At 58.1% G+C, this 14,083-nt stretch overlaps 1 protein-coding gene and 1 long non-coding RNA gene across 2 annotated transcripts; one reads left to right on the top strand and one right to left on the bottom strand.

The window, feature by feature from the left end:
- Positions 1–118: 118 nt before the first annotated feature.
- On the bottom strand, positions 119–14,083 carry TENC1 (tensin like C1 domain containing phosphatase (tensin 2)). Its single transcript, XM_008574828.1, has 30 exons — positions 13,905–14,083; positions 12,239–12,347; positions 11,709–11,746; positions 10,771–10,809; positions 10,424–10,462; positions 10,221–10,270; positions 9,796–9,967; positions 9,426–9,476; positions 8,993–9,115; positions 8,840–8,904; positions 7,859–7,942; positions 7,186–7,298; positions 7,043–7,103; positions 6,681–6,756; positions 6,294–6,423; positions 6,118–6,183; positions 5,928–6,041; positions 5,144–5,766; positions 4,374–4,962; positions 4,076–4,226; positions 3,378–3,961; positions 3,165–3,254; positions 2,703–2,828; positions 2,287–2,379; positions 2,076–2,153; positions 1,843–1,920; positions 1,226–1,394; positions 1,065–1,133; positions 911–940; positions 119–760 (listed from the first exon to the last, which is right to left on the bottom strand). The coding sequence occupies exons 1-30, from the start codon at positions 13,977–13,979 to the stop codon at positions 622–624; spliced, it is 4,224 nt and encodes a 1,407-aa protein (XP_008573050.1). The 5' UTR covers positions 13,980–14,083; the 3' UTR covers positions 119–621.
- Positions 6,246–8,540, top strand: LOC103592216. Its single transcript, XR_550652.1, has 2 exons — positions 6,246–6,328; positions 8,305–8,540. It is a non-coding gene; the product is annotated as an uncharacterized LOC103592216 (long non-coding RNA).

Here is a 14,083-nt window from a genome sequence, read left to right as displayed (position 1 = left end):
CCAGTGGGTTGTGGATTTTATATTTTACATGGACCTGGCTGTGGCTGGGGCCTAGGATGCCCCTGGGAGATGTGAGGCTTTGACCTTCCTGTGGATAAGGCATAATTCCAGCTCTGACTGAAGTTTTTAGAAATTCTTTATTATTAGACAAAAATAGACTCTCTTTTTTTCCTCTATTCATGTGATCCCACTCTGATCTCTGCTCAGAGAGGGAGGTAGAGGAGGCAGTGATTTGCTCCCACACCTCTCCCCTCTCCTTGCCATGCTGGGGCCTGTAGCTGGGTGGAGCTGGCAGGGCCCGATTCCCCTCAAGGGCTGATGTTCTCCTGCAGGTGGGGTTGTCCCGATCTCCTTTAGAGCTCAACTGCTGATGCCTACTCACCCCTCACATGTCCATCTCTGCCATCTGCTCACATGCAAGGTCATCTCATAGGCCCGTCCACTTAGCTTAGCAGGCTGGGGGCAGGGAAGGAGAGCAGTGTCCCAGGCTGATGCTCACTCCCCATTCCTAAGGAAGGGTGCTGGCTCCTGGGTCTCCTGGGTCCAGGCCAGGGGAAGTGAGGGCTGTGGGTGCTGGGAGGGGCGCAGTGTTGATGTGGGCTCTGAGCTTGTGGCCTTCCTTCATTTTCTCTGGCCCAGTAGAACTTTGGTGATGAAAGTGACAATGGCGCCTGCAGGCTGATCTGGGTCAAGCTCCGCAAAGAGGTGACACACGTTCTCCCAGGGGCTTCCTGGCTTCTTGGCCACGAAACCAAAGATCCTAGGGGGACAAAGCCAGGGGAGGGGCCTTAGCATCCCTTCCACAAGGGAATGTAGTGGCCTGGGTGGGCTGACTCAATGCTAGGGGAGGGGAGGATGGAGGTGACCTGATACTCAGAGGGAAGAGATTGGACTGGGTGGGGAAGCTTACTTGGAGGTGGTTCCATCTGGGTTGGTCCATCTGCAGAAGGAGAAGAACTGTGAAGGAGTGTACCCCAGGAAACAGCTACTGAAGGAGGAGCTGGGGCTAGGGCCTGGTGGGACCACAGGGCTGTGGGGGGGAAAGGGTTTGGAGAGAGGGTCACCTCCGGTCCTGAGGGTCAGTGCTGGAGAAGGTGATGCTGTTCACTGGATAATGGCGGCGAAAGAAGAGCCTGCAAGGGGGAGGGAGAAGGTCACACTCAGAAATTGGGGCCCCCAGAAGCCTGGAGTGTGGGTTCCACAGGGGCTGGGCACACAGACTTACTTCCTTTGGTTGTCTGTCAGTGTAATGCCCTGGGCTGAGACCTTGAAATGGACAATGGCAGGTGTCGGGCGGGGGCTGTAGCTCAGAGCTGCAGAGCTGGCCCGGGCCACAGCTTGAGGGCCCGTCAGTGACTCAGTCTCCAGAGAGGTCAGGTAGAGCACACTGCAGGCTATGGGGTGGGAAATGGGTTGCAGAGGGAGTGCTGGCTCTGCCAGCTCCAGATCTATCACCCCCTAGTCCCCTACCCCCCCAGCTCTTGTACTTTCCCCAGCTAGTGCTGTCAAAATACATTAGAATCACTCAGGTGACTTGTTAGAAATGTAGATTCCACAACTCCGCCAGATCTAGAGTTAGAAATGCCAGATAGAGGCCTGAGAATCTGCTTTCTAACGAGGTTCTCCCCTGCCCCCCAACGATTCTCATGTTCATAAGACTTTGAGAACCTAGACTGAGACCCCCTTCCCCACCCCCTACAAATATGGGGCTCCCCTGCCTTCATGGGTTAAGTGTACCTGCCAGGGCCCACCCACCTCAAGGCCTTTTCAATGCCCCATGCCCTGTATTTCAGTGCCCCTCCTTGATGCCCAGGGAGAGGGAGGAAAGGGAGAGGTCTCTACCGGCTCCCTGACGCAGGAGGTCTGCCGCTGTACTCATGTTGGTGGGCACTGGAGCCTCTGGGGTCTCTTCCAGTGGATCTGAGGGAAATGAGGGCCAATGGGAAGGTCAGAAGAGAGAAGCATTCCCTAGGAGCTGAACTCTCTCTGCCATCCCAAGGAAAGGCTGGAAGCCAGGGCCTCTGGATTTTGCCTTTGGCTGCAGGGGTGGGAAGGGCAGATTGCCAGACACCCACCTTTACTGGGAATGCGCAGACAGCAGGGCAGGGAGATTGGGGAGATGGAGTGTTGGGAGACCAGGGCGGACAGGCTGCCTGTGTGGGAAGAGGTGAGGAAAGTCCTGAGGTGCCCACAGATACTCCCAGCTTTCCCTCCCATGATCCTGAGATCCCTGGGCCTCTCCCCAAACCAACCACATGTGGCCTTCCCCAGGCTCCTGCTGCTCACCAAAGTAGGGCTCGCTGGGACAGCCTTTGATCTTCACCCCTTTGGGCCCAGTCTCAATGAGGAAATGGCGGACCAGCTGTTCCAAGGGGTCCCCTGAGAAAAGGGGAGGAGAGGAGAGAATAAGGCTTTATCAGATTCCAGGTTCCCCAGCTTCTTCCCTGATGGGGTTCTTTGCTTAGCAGCAGAGGTCTTTTCCTGCTTCTCCCACAGTGGAGCAGTATGCCCTGCCCATTTTCTTGCCTCTAGTACCTCCTCCACACTGTACATTCTCCCCTCTCAGGTTTGGGCATTCTGTACCTTTTTTTTTTTTTTTTTTTAAAAAGATGACCGGTAAGGGGATCTTAACCCTTGACTTGGTGTTGTCAGTACCACACTCTCCCAAGTGAGCCATGGGCTGGCCCCGGGGCATTCTGTACCTTTCCAGGGCTGGGCGCTGGGTGGGGGCGTAGCCACCTTGAGGGCCAGCCCATAAGCTCCTTGGAATGAATGACTGTCCCTGATGAGGAAGGCCCCAGGGTCCTTGTCCTTCAGCAGGGCGATGGCTGCAGGGTGGGGGGTAGGGCAGCAGGGGGGAGAAGTTTTCACAGTGGCTGACTGAGCTCCAGGCAGCCCTGCTCCTCTGCTAACAAGATCCCTAAGGCTTTTTTGCCCTGACAGCTGGAGTGGTGGGAGTTTGGGGACAGAGTTCACAGGGGCTTTGACAATGTTGAATCTAACCTCTTTGGGCCCAAAGCCCATAGTCATCTACTGGTGAGAGGCTCAGCCCAGCATAAATACAGCTGAGATGGGAGAAAGAGCCAAGGGTTTCAACTAGGATAGGACCTAAATGCCAAGACAGAGGCCCTGGAGGGTGGGGTGGGGGCAGGCTGGCTTCTCACCTTGGTCACGGGACAGGTGCGGCTTGTACCAGAACTTGGATGTGTCCTGGACAAACTTGACATTACTTTGGTTCTCTTGCGTAGGAGGGTCTAGGACAGGGAGGGACTGAGTTCAGACCCCGACCCTGGGGCTCCCCAGTCCCCATGCCACACCCCTCCCTGTGAGAAAGAGTTTTCTTAAGGTGGCCCTAGCTCCTCTCAAGGCCATTATACCTGGGGGTTGGAGGGTGTTATCCAGGAGCAGAGGTGCAAAGGTGACATGGTGACTGGTGCCTCTGGCTGGTGGTGATACCTGCCCTGGGCCCCAGGGTCCTGGCTGTTGCCCAGGCCCCGGCAGGTGGCGTTTCTCTGGAAGTGGGGGCTGGGTGGGGCCACTGGTGTCATAGGATGCAGCCAGGGGGAAGGCAGGTGTGGGTGAGCTCTGAGGTGGCTGTGGGCTGGCCACAAGCCAGGGCATCTGGGTGGGCACAGGGGTGAGGGGGGATCCATCCAAACTGTCTGGTGGGCCTCGAGGGCCCTGCCAGGGGGCATGGCGGAGTCCAGGCAGTGTGGTTGGCACAGGACTCCGAGGACTGGCATTGTCTGAACGGCCCTCTGGGCTCCTTTCCTGGGGCCAGTCATTAGGTGAGCTAGGAGGGGAGGTTGGGGAGGTAGGGGCTGGAGGCTCAGGCCCACTTCTTGCTGGCAGCTCAGGAGGCTTTTCAGTGCCTCCCTGGGAAGCAGGGGACAAGCCCTCCCCAGGACTCAGTCTCTGAGTGGGCGCCAAGGTGGGGGGCCTGGTATCCTGTGGGCGGATGCTGCAGGGTGGAAGGGCAGATGGTCAGGAGAGCCTGCTGTGAGCTCGCCACAGCCCCAGCCTTCACAGCCTGTTTGGACAAGGAAGCACCCAAGCAACCCAGTTCTCTGCCTACCTTTCCTTGCCCTGGACAGGGCTGCTGGTGTGCAGGGGTGTGGAGGGGCCAGACAGCTCTGAAGAGGCACTGCACTGGGCATCTTGGGGAGACCGAGGCAGCGTGCTGTGCCCGCTGGGGCCCTCCCTCCAGGATGCTGGCTCAGGTGACTCTGCAGTGAAGGGGAGGGGTGGGGCTGTGAGCAACATTGGGCCTTTCTGTCTGGCTTCTTTCTTTCTCACTCTGTGCCCCCTTGGCTTCCCACCATCTTTTAGAACCCTCCTCTGCTCTGGACACTCCCCGCTCCAGTGCCCCTCACCTGCAGATGCCAAGGGTCCTGCTGAGGCCAGGTGCCCAGGCAATAGGTACCTGTCCCCTCTCTCCTCGGCAGGGATCTCGTAGGTGAGCTTCCTGGATTGTGGGTAGGGCGGGCTGCCCGGGGAAATGGAGCCAGCCCGTGGGGAGTGGGCGCCAGGGCTGGGATACCCTCTGCCCTCGCCCGGAGATCCACAGCTGTGAGGCACGCGGCCATAGGCAGGGCAGTAACTGGGAACTGCCCCTCCATAGCCGTATGTCACCAGGGCAGGGTACCCTGGGTGCCCATACCTGCCTTCGGGGCACACGGCATAAGAGCAGCCCTCATGCCCTTCCTCGCCTGCCTTGGGTGGCTTCAGGCAGCTGTAGTCAGGCATCGGGGCATGGTGGTGTGCGCAGGCAGGCACTAGCAGAGGCAGGGGGTGCCCGGGCCGCACCGGGTGCAGGAGAGGCTTGCCACCCTCGCTCGCCCACCCCTCTCCAGCCTCCCTCTCCAGCCGCAGTCCATACAGGGCGGCTGTGGGCAGCACCAGCTTCTCCTCACAGGCCGGGCACGAGCATAAGGCAGGCAGCGCAGCGTCCTCCAGGATCACCACCTCCCGGTAGCCTGCGGAGCGGTAGCCGAAGTCCCCGTTGGCGGTTTTCCCCAGCCCCCCCCTCTCCAGCCTCCCTCCCCAGCCGCAGTCCATACAGGGCGGCTGTGGGCAGCACCAGCTTCTCCTCACAGGCCGGGCACGAGCATAAGGCAGGCAGCGCAGCGTCCTCCAGGATCACCACCTCCCGGTAGCCTGCGGAGCGGTAGCCGAAGTCCCCGTTGGCGGTTTTCCCCAGCTCAGGGGGGTAGGGGTACGGCCCCTCGGACAGCGAGCGGCAGAGGCGCCGCTTCTCCACGGAGGCCTCGGCGTAGCCCTGGGGGGCTCCCTCGTAGCCTCCGTAGGCCAGCCGCCGCCTCTCCAGGGTTCCCTCCGGCCGGTAGTAGCCCCCATTAGGGACCCCGCAGGGTTCCCGGTAGCCCTGGCGGCAGGAGCAGTGGCGGCTGAGGCCAGGTCGGTGGCCCGAATACACTCCGAGGTGGGGGCCCCCGCCCGCGGGGGGCTGCTCTTCGTCGTCTAAGATAGCCGTCTCGCGCCCGGCGCCGCGGCCCCCGCCAGCCACTCCACAGCCTCCCAAAAGGCGATCTAGCTCCTGCCGTTCAGCAGCCGTCAGCGGTGGCCGGCCAGGCGACTCGGCAGCTGGCTCTGTGGTCAGCGTGGATGAATGGCCAGAGTCGCTGCTGATGGAGAGCAGCGGGGGTGGGGGAGGCTCCGGAGAGGGCGCTGGTGGGGTCTGGCGGGGGGTCCGCTGCACCTGGGCATAAGGACTGCCGTCCAGGGGGCCCCGGGTGTGGGTCAGGGAGCCTGAGTGGAGAGGAGTAGGGAGAGTGGGCAAGCAGGGGAAAAGGAGAGAGAGAGGGTTATTGAGAGGTCTCTTGGGAGGGCCATCTGCCTGGAGAGGAAGGAGTGCGTTCTCTCCTTGCAAAACCCTGCACCTCCCACCGTCCATAGCCTGCCCTACACACCATCCACACTGTCCTCATGGTGCTGGTTGAAGTTCTCATAGGAGTCCCAGCGCACGGCAGGCTCTGCGGTGTTGTAGTCGACAGAGACCGAGGGGTCATTCCGTGGGGTGTTGCCTATGGAAAGGTCGCTGGGTATTGAGGAGCACCAGAGATGCAACCTTCAGTTCCCAACCCAAACCCCCAATCTTACCTTTCATCTTCTCTGGGCTGGAGGAGAAGACAAACTCCACGGAGGCTTGGAAGGGGAACCTTTCGTCTGTGGGGAGTGGATAGTGAAGAGACAGGCCCCCAGTCCACACCCTGCTTTCCTGCCTGCCTGCCCCTCACCTGGGCTCTGGCCTCCAATGCTACCCGTCTCTGACTCACCAGTCCAGGCTTCATCCAGCTGGTCCTTGGAGAAGGTGAGCCGTGGTCCATGGATGGTGCATGTGTGGAACTGGACTCGGAACACGAGGGTCCGGTCTGTCCCTTGGCCACCCTTGTGATAACATGTTACCTGGGCAAGGGGCAGGAGGCTGGGGGTCAGAGCTTCGTGTCCACTTATGCCTCTTCAGTGCCTCTACCCTGGGACTGCCTGGTCACAGCTTCTGTCCAGCCCCAACCTCAAGGTGACTTCCCCATCTAGCAGATTCCCTTTTTGCCCTCCACTCTGTCTTGAACTGATGACTCACCAAGTGACCGTGTAGCTGGTAGGATACACTACCACCCCCTGCCCCATCCCCAGGACTCTCCTTATTACTAGGACTCCCTCACCATGACGTCGCCTTTGAGGAGAAGCGCTGGCTCCAGGCTGATGCAAAGCTGCTGGGGACTAGGACCTGCAATGTGACTGGCGGGGAGAGAGAATGCAGAGCTGAATCGTTGGCACCACCCTGGCTGCAGAGGTGGCTAGGCATAGTCAGGAGGAAGCTGAGAGATCAGAGGCTGAGCCCTGAGTGAGCGTCAGCTTCCCTATCTACAAAATGCACTCCATGGTGGTAGTAGTTTTCAGGTGCAGTGGTTGGAGCTGGAAGCCCAGGTGTCTGGGGAGGCTGGAGAAGTGGGAGTCCAGGGAGCAGGGAGCAGGGGAGGCCCTCGCCATGGAAGTGTCAGGAGCTTGGGAAGAGAGCACTCACTAGACTCCAGATGTGTAGACAAGCTGCATGGACTGGTAGATTTTGAGGAAGGGCTGGAAGCCTGGAGGGGCAGAGGAGAAGGTGCATGAGGGATGCTGAGTGATGGGTGGCCCTCCCCATGGAGTGCATCTCAGGCAACTCACCTGTGCCAGGTTCAAAGGCTGGCAGCATGGGCACAAGCACATAGTGCAGGAAGAGAGGGCTGCTATTCATTCTGATGGTGCCAGATAGCAGCCCACTGAAATAGCTGATATAGCTGTTTGGGGTTGGGGGGAAGATGTGTCAGGAGAACATGGGCCCCTTCCTCTGCAGGTGTCCTTGTATCATCTCAACTATGCATACCCTTCACCCACCCTGGGAAGGCCTGCCCTTCTCCTCAGTGCTTCCCTCCCATCTTCCAGCTTACCAGAAAGATTATTTAACCTCAATCTCGCTCCCTCCTCAAGGGTTTTGTACTTGCTGCTCCCTCTGCTTAGAAAGCTCTTCCCCCAGATCTCTGCTTCATGTTGTAGAGGTAGGCCCTGATTGTCCTGAGAGTCTCTCTTTATCCCAAGGCTCAACTTTATTTTCTTTACAGAACTTATCACCACCCAAAATGATCTTATCTATTTATAAAGAGGATTATTGCCTTCTACTCCACTAGCATGTAAGCTCCGTGAGAGCAGGGACCTTGTTTGTTCTGAATTCTCAGCACCTGGCACAATGCCTGGCACATAGGAGTTGCTCAATTAAGGTGTACTGCAGAATGAGAGATCTTGGCCTCAGTAGCCATGAAGGGAGCTGCTCCTCTGGTCCATCCCCACCCAGGCTGCTCACCGGCGCTGGGAGGGCTGCAGTTCTGTGGCCACCTTGTCCTCACAGAATTTTCGCATGGTAAGAGTAGCCAGCGCCTGGTCGGCCCTAGGGAGAGCAGGGCCAGTGTGGGGAATTAGGGGCTAGTTTCCAAGCTGGTCTCCATCCTAAGCCCCAGGGGAGGGAGGATATTTGTGATCCACCAAATCTAGAGGAAGCCCAAAGAGGTGGCAGAGAGAACTAGGAGAACCACACATGGCCACTTTATTAGTTGAACTTTGGTTTCCTCATCTGTAAAATGGGGTCAATATGACCATGTTATGGGTTGAATTGTGTCCCCCCCCAAAAGGTATGTATCTCAGAATGTGACCTTATTTGGAAATAGGGTCATTGCAGATGTAATTAGTTAAGATGACATTATATTAGAGTAGGGTGGGCCCTTAATCCAATATTATTTATGTCCTTATAAGAAGAGAAAAAGAGACACAGACACAGAGGGAGAATGCCATGTGATGACGGAGGCAGGATTGAAGTGATGCATCTGCAGCCAAGAACACCAAGGATTGCCAGCCACCACCCAAAACCAGGAGGAGCAAGAAAGGATTCTACCCAGAGCCTCAGAGGGAGCAAGGCCCTATTGATGCCTTGGTTTTGGACTTTTAGCCTTCAGAACTGTGAGACAATAAATTTCTAATGTTTTAAGCCACCTAGTTTGTGGCACTTTGTTATGGCAGCCCTAGGAAACTAACAGAGCTCATCTGCTGGGACTGTAGTGAAGTCCAAGTGATGAAAAGGAGGTGGATGGCCTTGTAACACCAAGGGTTTGGATTCCCATACCAGCCAGCCACCAAAAAAAAAAAAAAAAAAAGGATGTAGAAATGTTAAGTCGATAAGTAAAAGGCTCTCTGAACAAAGAGGTGGGCTCCAAGGGAGATGGGTTCATAAAGAGCCAGCTGTAGGAAGGGCCATTGGGGAAGGGGCTACTCAGGTGCTGGGGATCCTCACCCTGCGGAGATCTTGCTGTAATGCATGTAGGCAGAGACGATGACCCCGAGCTTGCCTTTGCTCCCCTGAGAGACAGAGAGATAGTGATGGGGGGCCTGCTTGGGCCCCAGGCTGAGAGTACCCCAACCCTGTAAACCCAAGGGCCCAGTCCACCTTGCAATACAGTACAACCACGTGCTGCGGGTCAGCACTGAGCCACATCTCCATAGCTTTGCAGATGGAGCACAGCTTGTCCAGGGGTGGGGCATGCAGCTCAGGCCAGCCGAAGTCCTGGACCTGGGGGAGTGCAGGGGTGCAACTGGGGATGGGGACCATGAACAAAGAGAGACGGGTGGAGGTGGAAAAGGGACAGGGTGTAGGGGGCTGGGAGCAAGGTCAGGGGCCTGCTGGTTCATGACAGCCTGAGCACTTTCTTTACCCATACAATGGGCTGATATCTGTTGCACCACATTTTGGGGTGTCTCATATGGGAAAGTTCTTAAGAGTGAAGTAGATGCCAAATGCTACTACTAATTGCTACAAGGAGGCTGGGGGCTTCTGGGGTGGGGGCTCGGTTTACTGGCTAGGCAGGCCATTTTCCTCCTACCTTGGGGTTTAGGCGGGTCAGGTCATGCCTTTTCTCTGAAAGGTTGAACAGCTGAAATAAAGGGAGGGCTTTAGACAGAAGTGACATCAGGCAGCGAGACGCGGTGGAGGTGGACCCCAAGTAAGAGTCTTCCTCTAAAATAAGGAAGTTACTAAAGCTTGGCCAAGGTGTCACAGCCCAGTCGTCTGCGTTCCAGGATTCTCCGCTCGGCTCCGGGCCGCGCTCCGGGCCCCGCCCAGGCCCCACCCTTACATTCTGGCCGCGCCCCTGGAGGCCCCGCCCCCGCTGCTTCGTCAAAGCATGGGTAGTCTCGCCCACCTGGACTTTCCAGCCCTCTCATTGGTTGACTCAGGCCGGCCCCGACCCTCACCAGGTAATTGTCGCGGTGCTTTGATTGCAGCACGTGGGCCAGCTCGCGCAGGTGGCCCCTGTGTCGCTGTTCGTCGGGCCGCGCGGGGAAGGCGGCGGCCAAGATGCGCTCCGTCACGTAGGTGAGGTCCAAGTCCCAGCGCCGCTCCATGAGCGGGTCCAGGCTGAAGCTCCTGAGGAGGGGGTGAAGTCGTTAAGGAACGGAGGGGTGGGGCACCAGAGGTAGCCAGTGTGATGAAAGGGTGCATGGCGGACTGCAGCGGAGGCCTGCGGGGTCTGGAGGGTGTGTAGATACAGAGGGAGAAGTACCGCTTGAGGGCGGGGGGCTGTCCTGTGGGGCTTTTTTCGGGGGGGAACTGCTCTGGGCTGAAGAGTGGGGCCGGTGGAAAGGGGTCACGTGGGAACATCCCTGGCACCCTCACTTACCTGGGCAGAGTGCTGCGCTGCTTTGAGTGGTTCAGAGACTTGGTGGATCCCTGGTGGATGAGAAACCATGTGTGCACATCTCTTTAGGTGCCCCAATTCTAAGCACCCCGCTCCAGAGTTCCATATACTTTTGTTCTCAGGAAACCTAGGTACTTACTCCCAGAGTTACCTGCTTCCGCCCCCCTCCTCCAACATCACCTTACCAGGTGTTCTATGCGCCTGACTGGGGCCGTGTTTCGCCGCTAGAGGGAGATGAGAGAGGAAAAGGGAGTGGTTAGGGCAGGGGCAAGGACCATTCTGGGCTTGGGGATAGTGGGAGGGCATGTCAGTCCCTGTGGGGGCTGTATAGGGTGACCGGAGAGAAGTCCAACCCCCAGCAGGCCCAAGTGGACAAGAACTGCAGAGGGCGCAGACATTTTTCCTTCCTCCTCAGGGTGACCAAACCCACAGCACTTAGTTCAAGGTAACCTCCTGGGGGCTTTCTCCAGAGTCACCCACCCTCTGGAACCAGGTTCCTTTCCGTCCCTACCCCATACCAGGGCACACTCACCAGCTCCGCGGGAGGCAAGACCTGACAGGATGAAGTCACCTGGAAGGAGACCCGAGTAAGGGATTGAGCTCCTGGTGAAAAGGGGTGTCCTGGGCTTAAGGATGCGGTAACCTCTCAGCTTCAGCAAGAAGGTGGAGGGGCTGTCAGCGGATGGGCACAGGCTCCAGCTGAGGTTCCTCTATTTAAGGGAGCCTCCCCTCTGGCCTCTTGGTCTTCCACCTCCTGGGCCCCCCACTTGTTGCTCTTGGCTCTTAGCCCCCTGTCCACACAGACCCCCATTCATCCAGCTGCAGGGCAGGAGTTATATATAGAGCCATGCAGACAGGCCATGGCCAGGGACGGACACTGGCCTCTTTCACCGGGAGACCCCGCCCCTGGGCACACAGCTCCCCCAAGCCAGGTCCTAGGCCCTGCCTGAGACACCCCCTTCCCTGCACCGCAGGAAGAGGACCAGGGAACCGACCCAGAGCTGAGGCTGTCTCAGGTCCCTAGTGGATAGTGGGTGCCATCTACAGCTTACACCTGGAAAGTCCCAGTCTTTTCAGAGCCTGGGACTAGACTCACCCAGGCATCCTGAAGATCCTTCCCCAGAGGGAAGGCACAGCCCATCCGGCTGACCAGTCTTTGAAACCCTGCTCCCCCACCTACCCACCCCACCCTTCCTCCTCCTCATTCTCCTCCTCCTCCCAACCCCCATCCTCTCGCCAGCTGCAGCCTGGGCACAGCACCAAGACAAACGCTGTCTCCCTGTCCACCCGCCTAGGCCAGCCCTCCAGGGGGTGGAGTAGGGTGGTTCTTAAAGGGCCCAGTACCATCCAGGAGGGATTCCCCAATGATGAGAGGGGTGGAGGTGGAGGGATGATGCTGGAGAAGCCTCTTTGGGAGGAAGAAGGGACCCAAGACCCCCCTCCCTCCATCAGGTAGAACCAAGTACCCACCTTTGCTTCACATTTTCTGTGCGTCGCTACTTTGCAGACTGCGGGTGGGGAGGAGAAGGGTCAGCCAGGGGCCTATTGGGGCAGTGGAAGGAGTTGCCCTCCTCTGTCTCCCCAGGCCCTGGAACCAGACCCTGGGACTTCTAGGACTCTAGCTGTATTGGGCTGGCCGGGGTTGGGGAGCAGGGTAAAGTGTGAGGGAAGAGTGGCAATGGGGCCCTACTGCCTGGGCCAGGGAGGGAGCCAGGGGTAATGTTCTCGGGTGGATGGGGGTGGGGAGGACGAGAGGGAGGGAAATCCCCCATTCACAGGTCAGGATGGGAAGGCGGTAGGGAGTACTGGGTCTCCTGGGTTGTGGAGTTGGTGTCTGTCATGGGGAGCCAGGGTCGTTTGAAGGGGGAGGCACATATTGGCTACCAGGTGCCTACCCAGGTGGCATGCATACTATGGTTTATGTTGTGTGTCTGCTGCTGGAGATGTGCAACACAGGGTTCCTGGATGGGGGTGTCGGAGTCACAGACAGAACGCCTCACCTCTGCATGAGACGCCTGGCCCATCGATGGTCACCTTACACACTGCACAGACTGGAGGTTTCTTCCGGAAAACCTTCTCCCGGAAGCTATGTGGCTCAGCTTTCCTAGGCTGAGGGTGGAGGGACAAATAGACAGAGGTGTAAGTTCCCAGCAGGTCCATTTCCAGGACTGGGCAGGGGCCTTGCCTTAACACTGCACTGGTTTCCTCCTTCCTCTCTCCCTATCAAGCCCCGAAACTAGTCCCCAAATTCGCAGGATGCACTTGGCCACAGCTGTTTTAGGGCAGTCGTGGGGCCTGTCCTTTACAGTGTATGGAATCTGACCCCTTGTGTCTGTCACCTTCGCTGGTCAGCTCCTCCCGAAGGGATCACTGAGGTCCCTTATCTGTCCGTGGTGTGTGATGCCCTTGTGGTCACTGCCACCTCAACCCTAGAGCTTTTCTCCTGGTGGATTGGGGGTGCTCTCTGACTTTCCTCCCATCTTGCCCTCCCTAGAAGGCCTGTGTGCAGAGCAAGTGCAGTATGTACATATGTCCATCATGCAGCACCCAGACTGAGCCAGCAGGAGTGGCCTCAGCCAGTTCTGCTCCCCTGACTCCGGCTGTCCCCACGCTCCAGGCAGCTGACATGCCCCTTCCCCCACGGTCAGAACAACATGTTTACTCATTGTGCATTGAGGCGGCAGACAGCAATTGTGTAAGGAGGGGGTTGGCAGTGCTGGAGAGAGAGACAGATAGAGGCATGACATTCAGGAGTGATGGTTAGTTAGCTGCCCTGCTGTCTCTGGATGTAGTGAGCTCCCTGTCACTTGAGGAAGTTCAAGTGGGATTCAAGCACTGAATGAGGTGGGCCAGATGCCCTGTTTAACCTCTTCCCTCCCAGAGGTGCAGTGAGGCAGGAGGCTGGAATGGCCCCTTATGGCCCCGGCCTCAGTCCCATCTGCTCCTATTGCGGATTCACTACTCCCTTTGCCTGGGGACACTTTGTCTCCTTGCCATCTCTTCCACCCATTTTTCTCCTCCTCTTGAGTTCAAACTCTTGCCGCCTCCCTCCCCCAACCCTCCTTAGCTGCTTCTCTTGGGGTAAGACATAAGAAGTGGGGAAAGGCTGTGGTGGGGACTCAGGCAGCACCTCTGGTCTCTTGACTGTCCCTGGAACTCTTCTGGGCTGGACCAAACTTAAGGGATCCACTAGGACACTTGGGTGCATTTTGGCATTAGCAGCATATACAGATGTCAGTTAAAAGCAAACCTCTAGTTTCTAAAGCAATCCCAAGACCTGGCCTCTTCTCTCCCTTTCTTTGCCATCCCCAAACCTTTCTCCTCCAAACTTACCAGGACAGGGAAGGAGCCTGAGTCCTTCAGTGAGGTGTACCTGGGGCTCAGGTCTAGGGGGCCAGGGCCCCCAGGGTTGACCCAGGCTAGGGCAGGGAAGGTGACAGAGGAGCCAAAACAGAGAGCAGGATCCACTCTAACCCAAACATGTGTTGTTCATAGTGCAGCCCTGGCTACCCCAAAAGGGCAGAGTAAATGAGGGGATGTGGGGCCAGGGGAAAAGGCTGAGGAAGCTGAAATTGGGAAGAGGGTCTGGCCTGAATCCTGGCCCCCTCCCCCACGGCCCCCACCTCCACCCCGCCCCTCCTTTGCCCAGCTAGTGGGCACTCCTACCCTGTTGGTGGCCCGGCTGCTGTCCCTCCTCCCCAGGGCTCTGAGCAGCCTCTCCACAGGGCCGCTGGACTTCATGGTGTCCGGCTGGCTGGGGTGCCGGCCGCGGGGCCTGAACAATGCTGGGCCCTGGCCTGGGGCTTCCTGGAAGCGGCCTGGCGGAGGCAGCCGCTTCCCATGGG

The sequence above is a fragment of the Galeopterus variegatus genome, unplaced genomic scaffold (assembly GCF_000696425.1).
Source record: "Galeopterus variegatus unplaced genomic scaffold, G_variegatus-3.0.2 Scaffold1111, whole genome shotgun sequence".
Lineage (NCBI taxonomy): Eukaryota > Metazoa > Chordata > Mammalia > Dermoptera > Cynocephalidae > Galeopterus > Galeopterus variegatus.
This window is presented reverse-complemented; position numbering and strand designations above follow the sequence as displayed.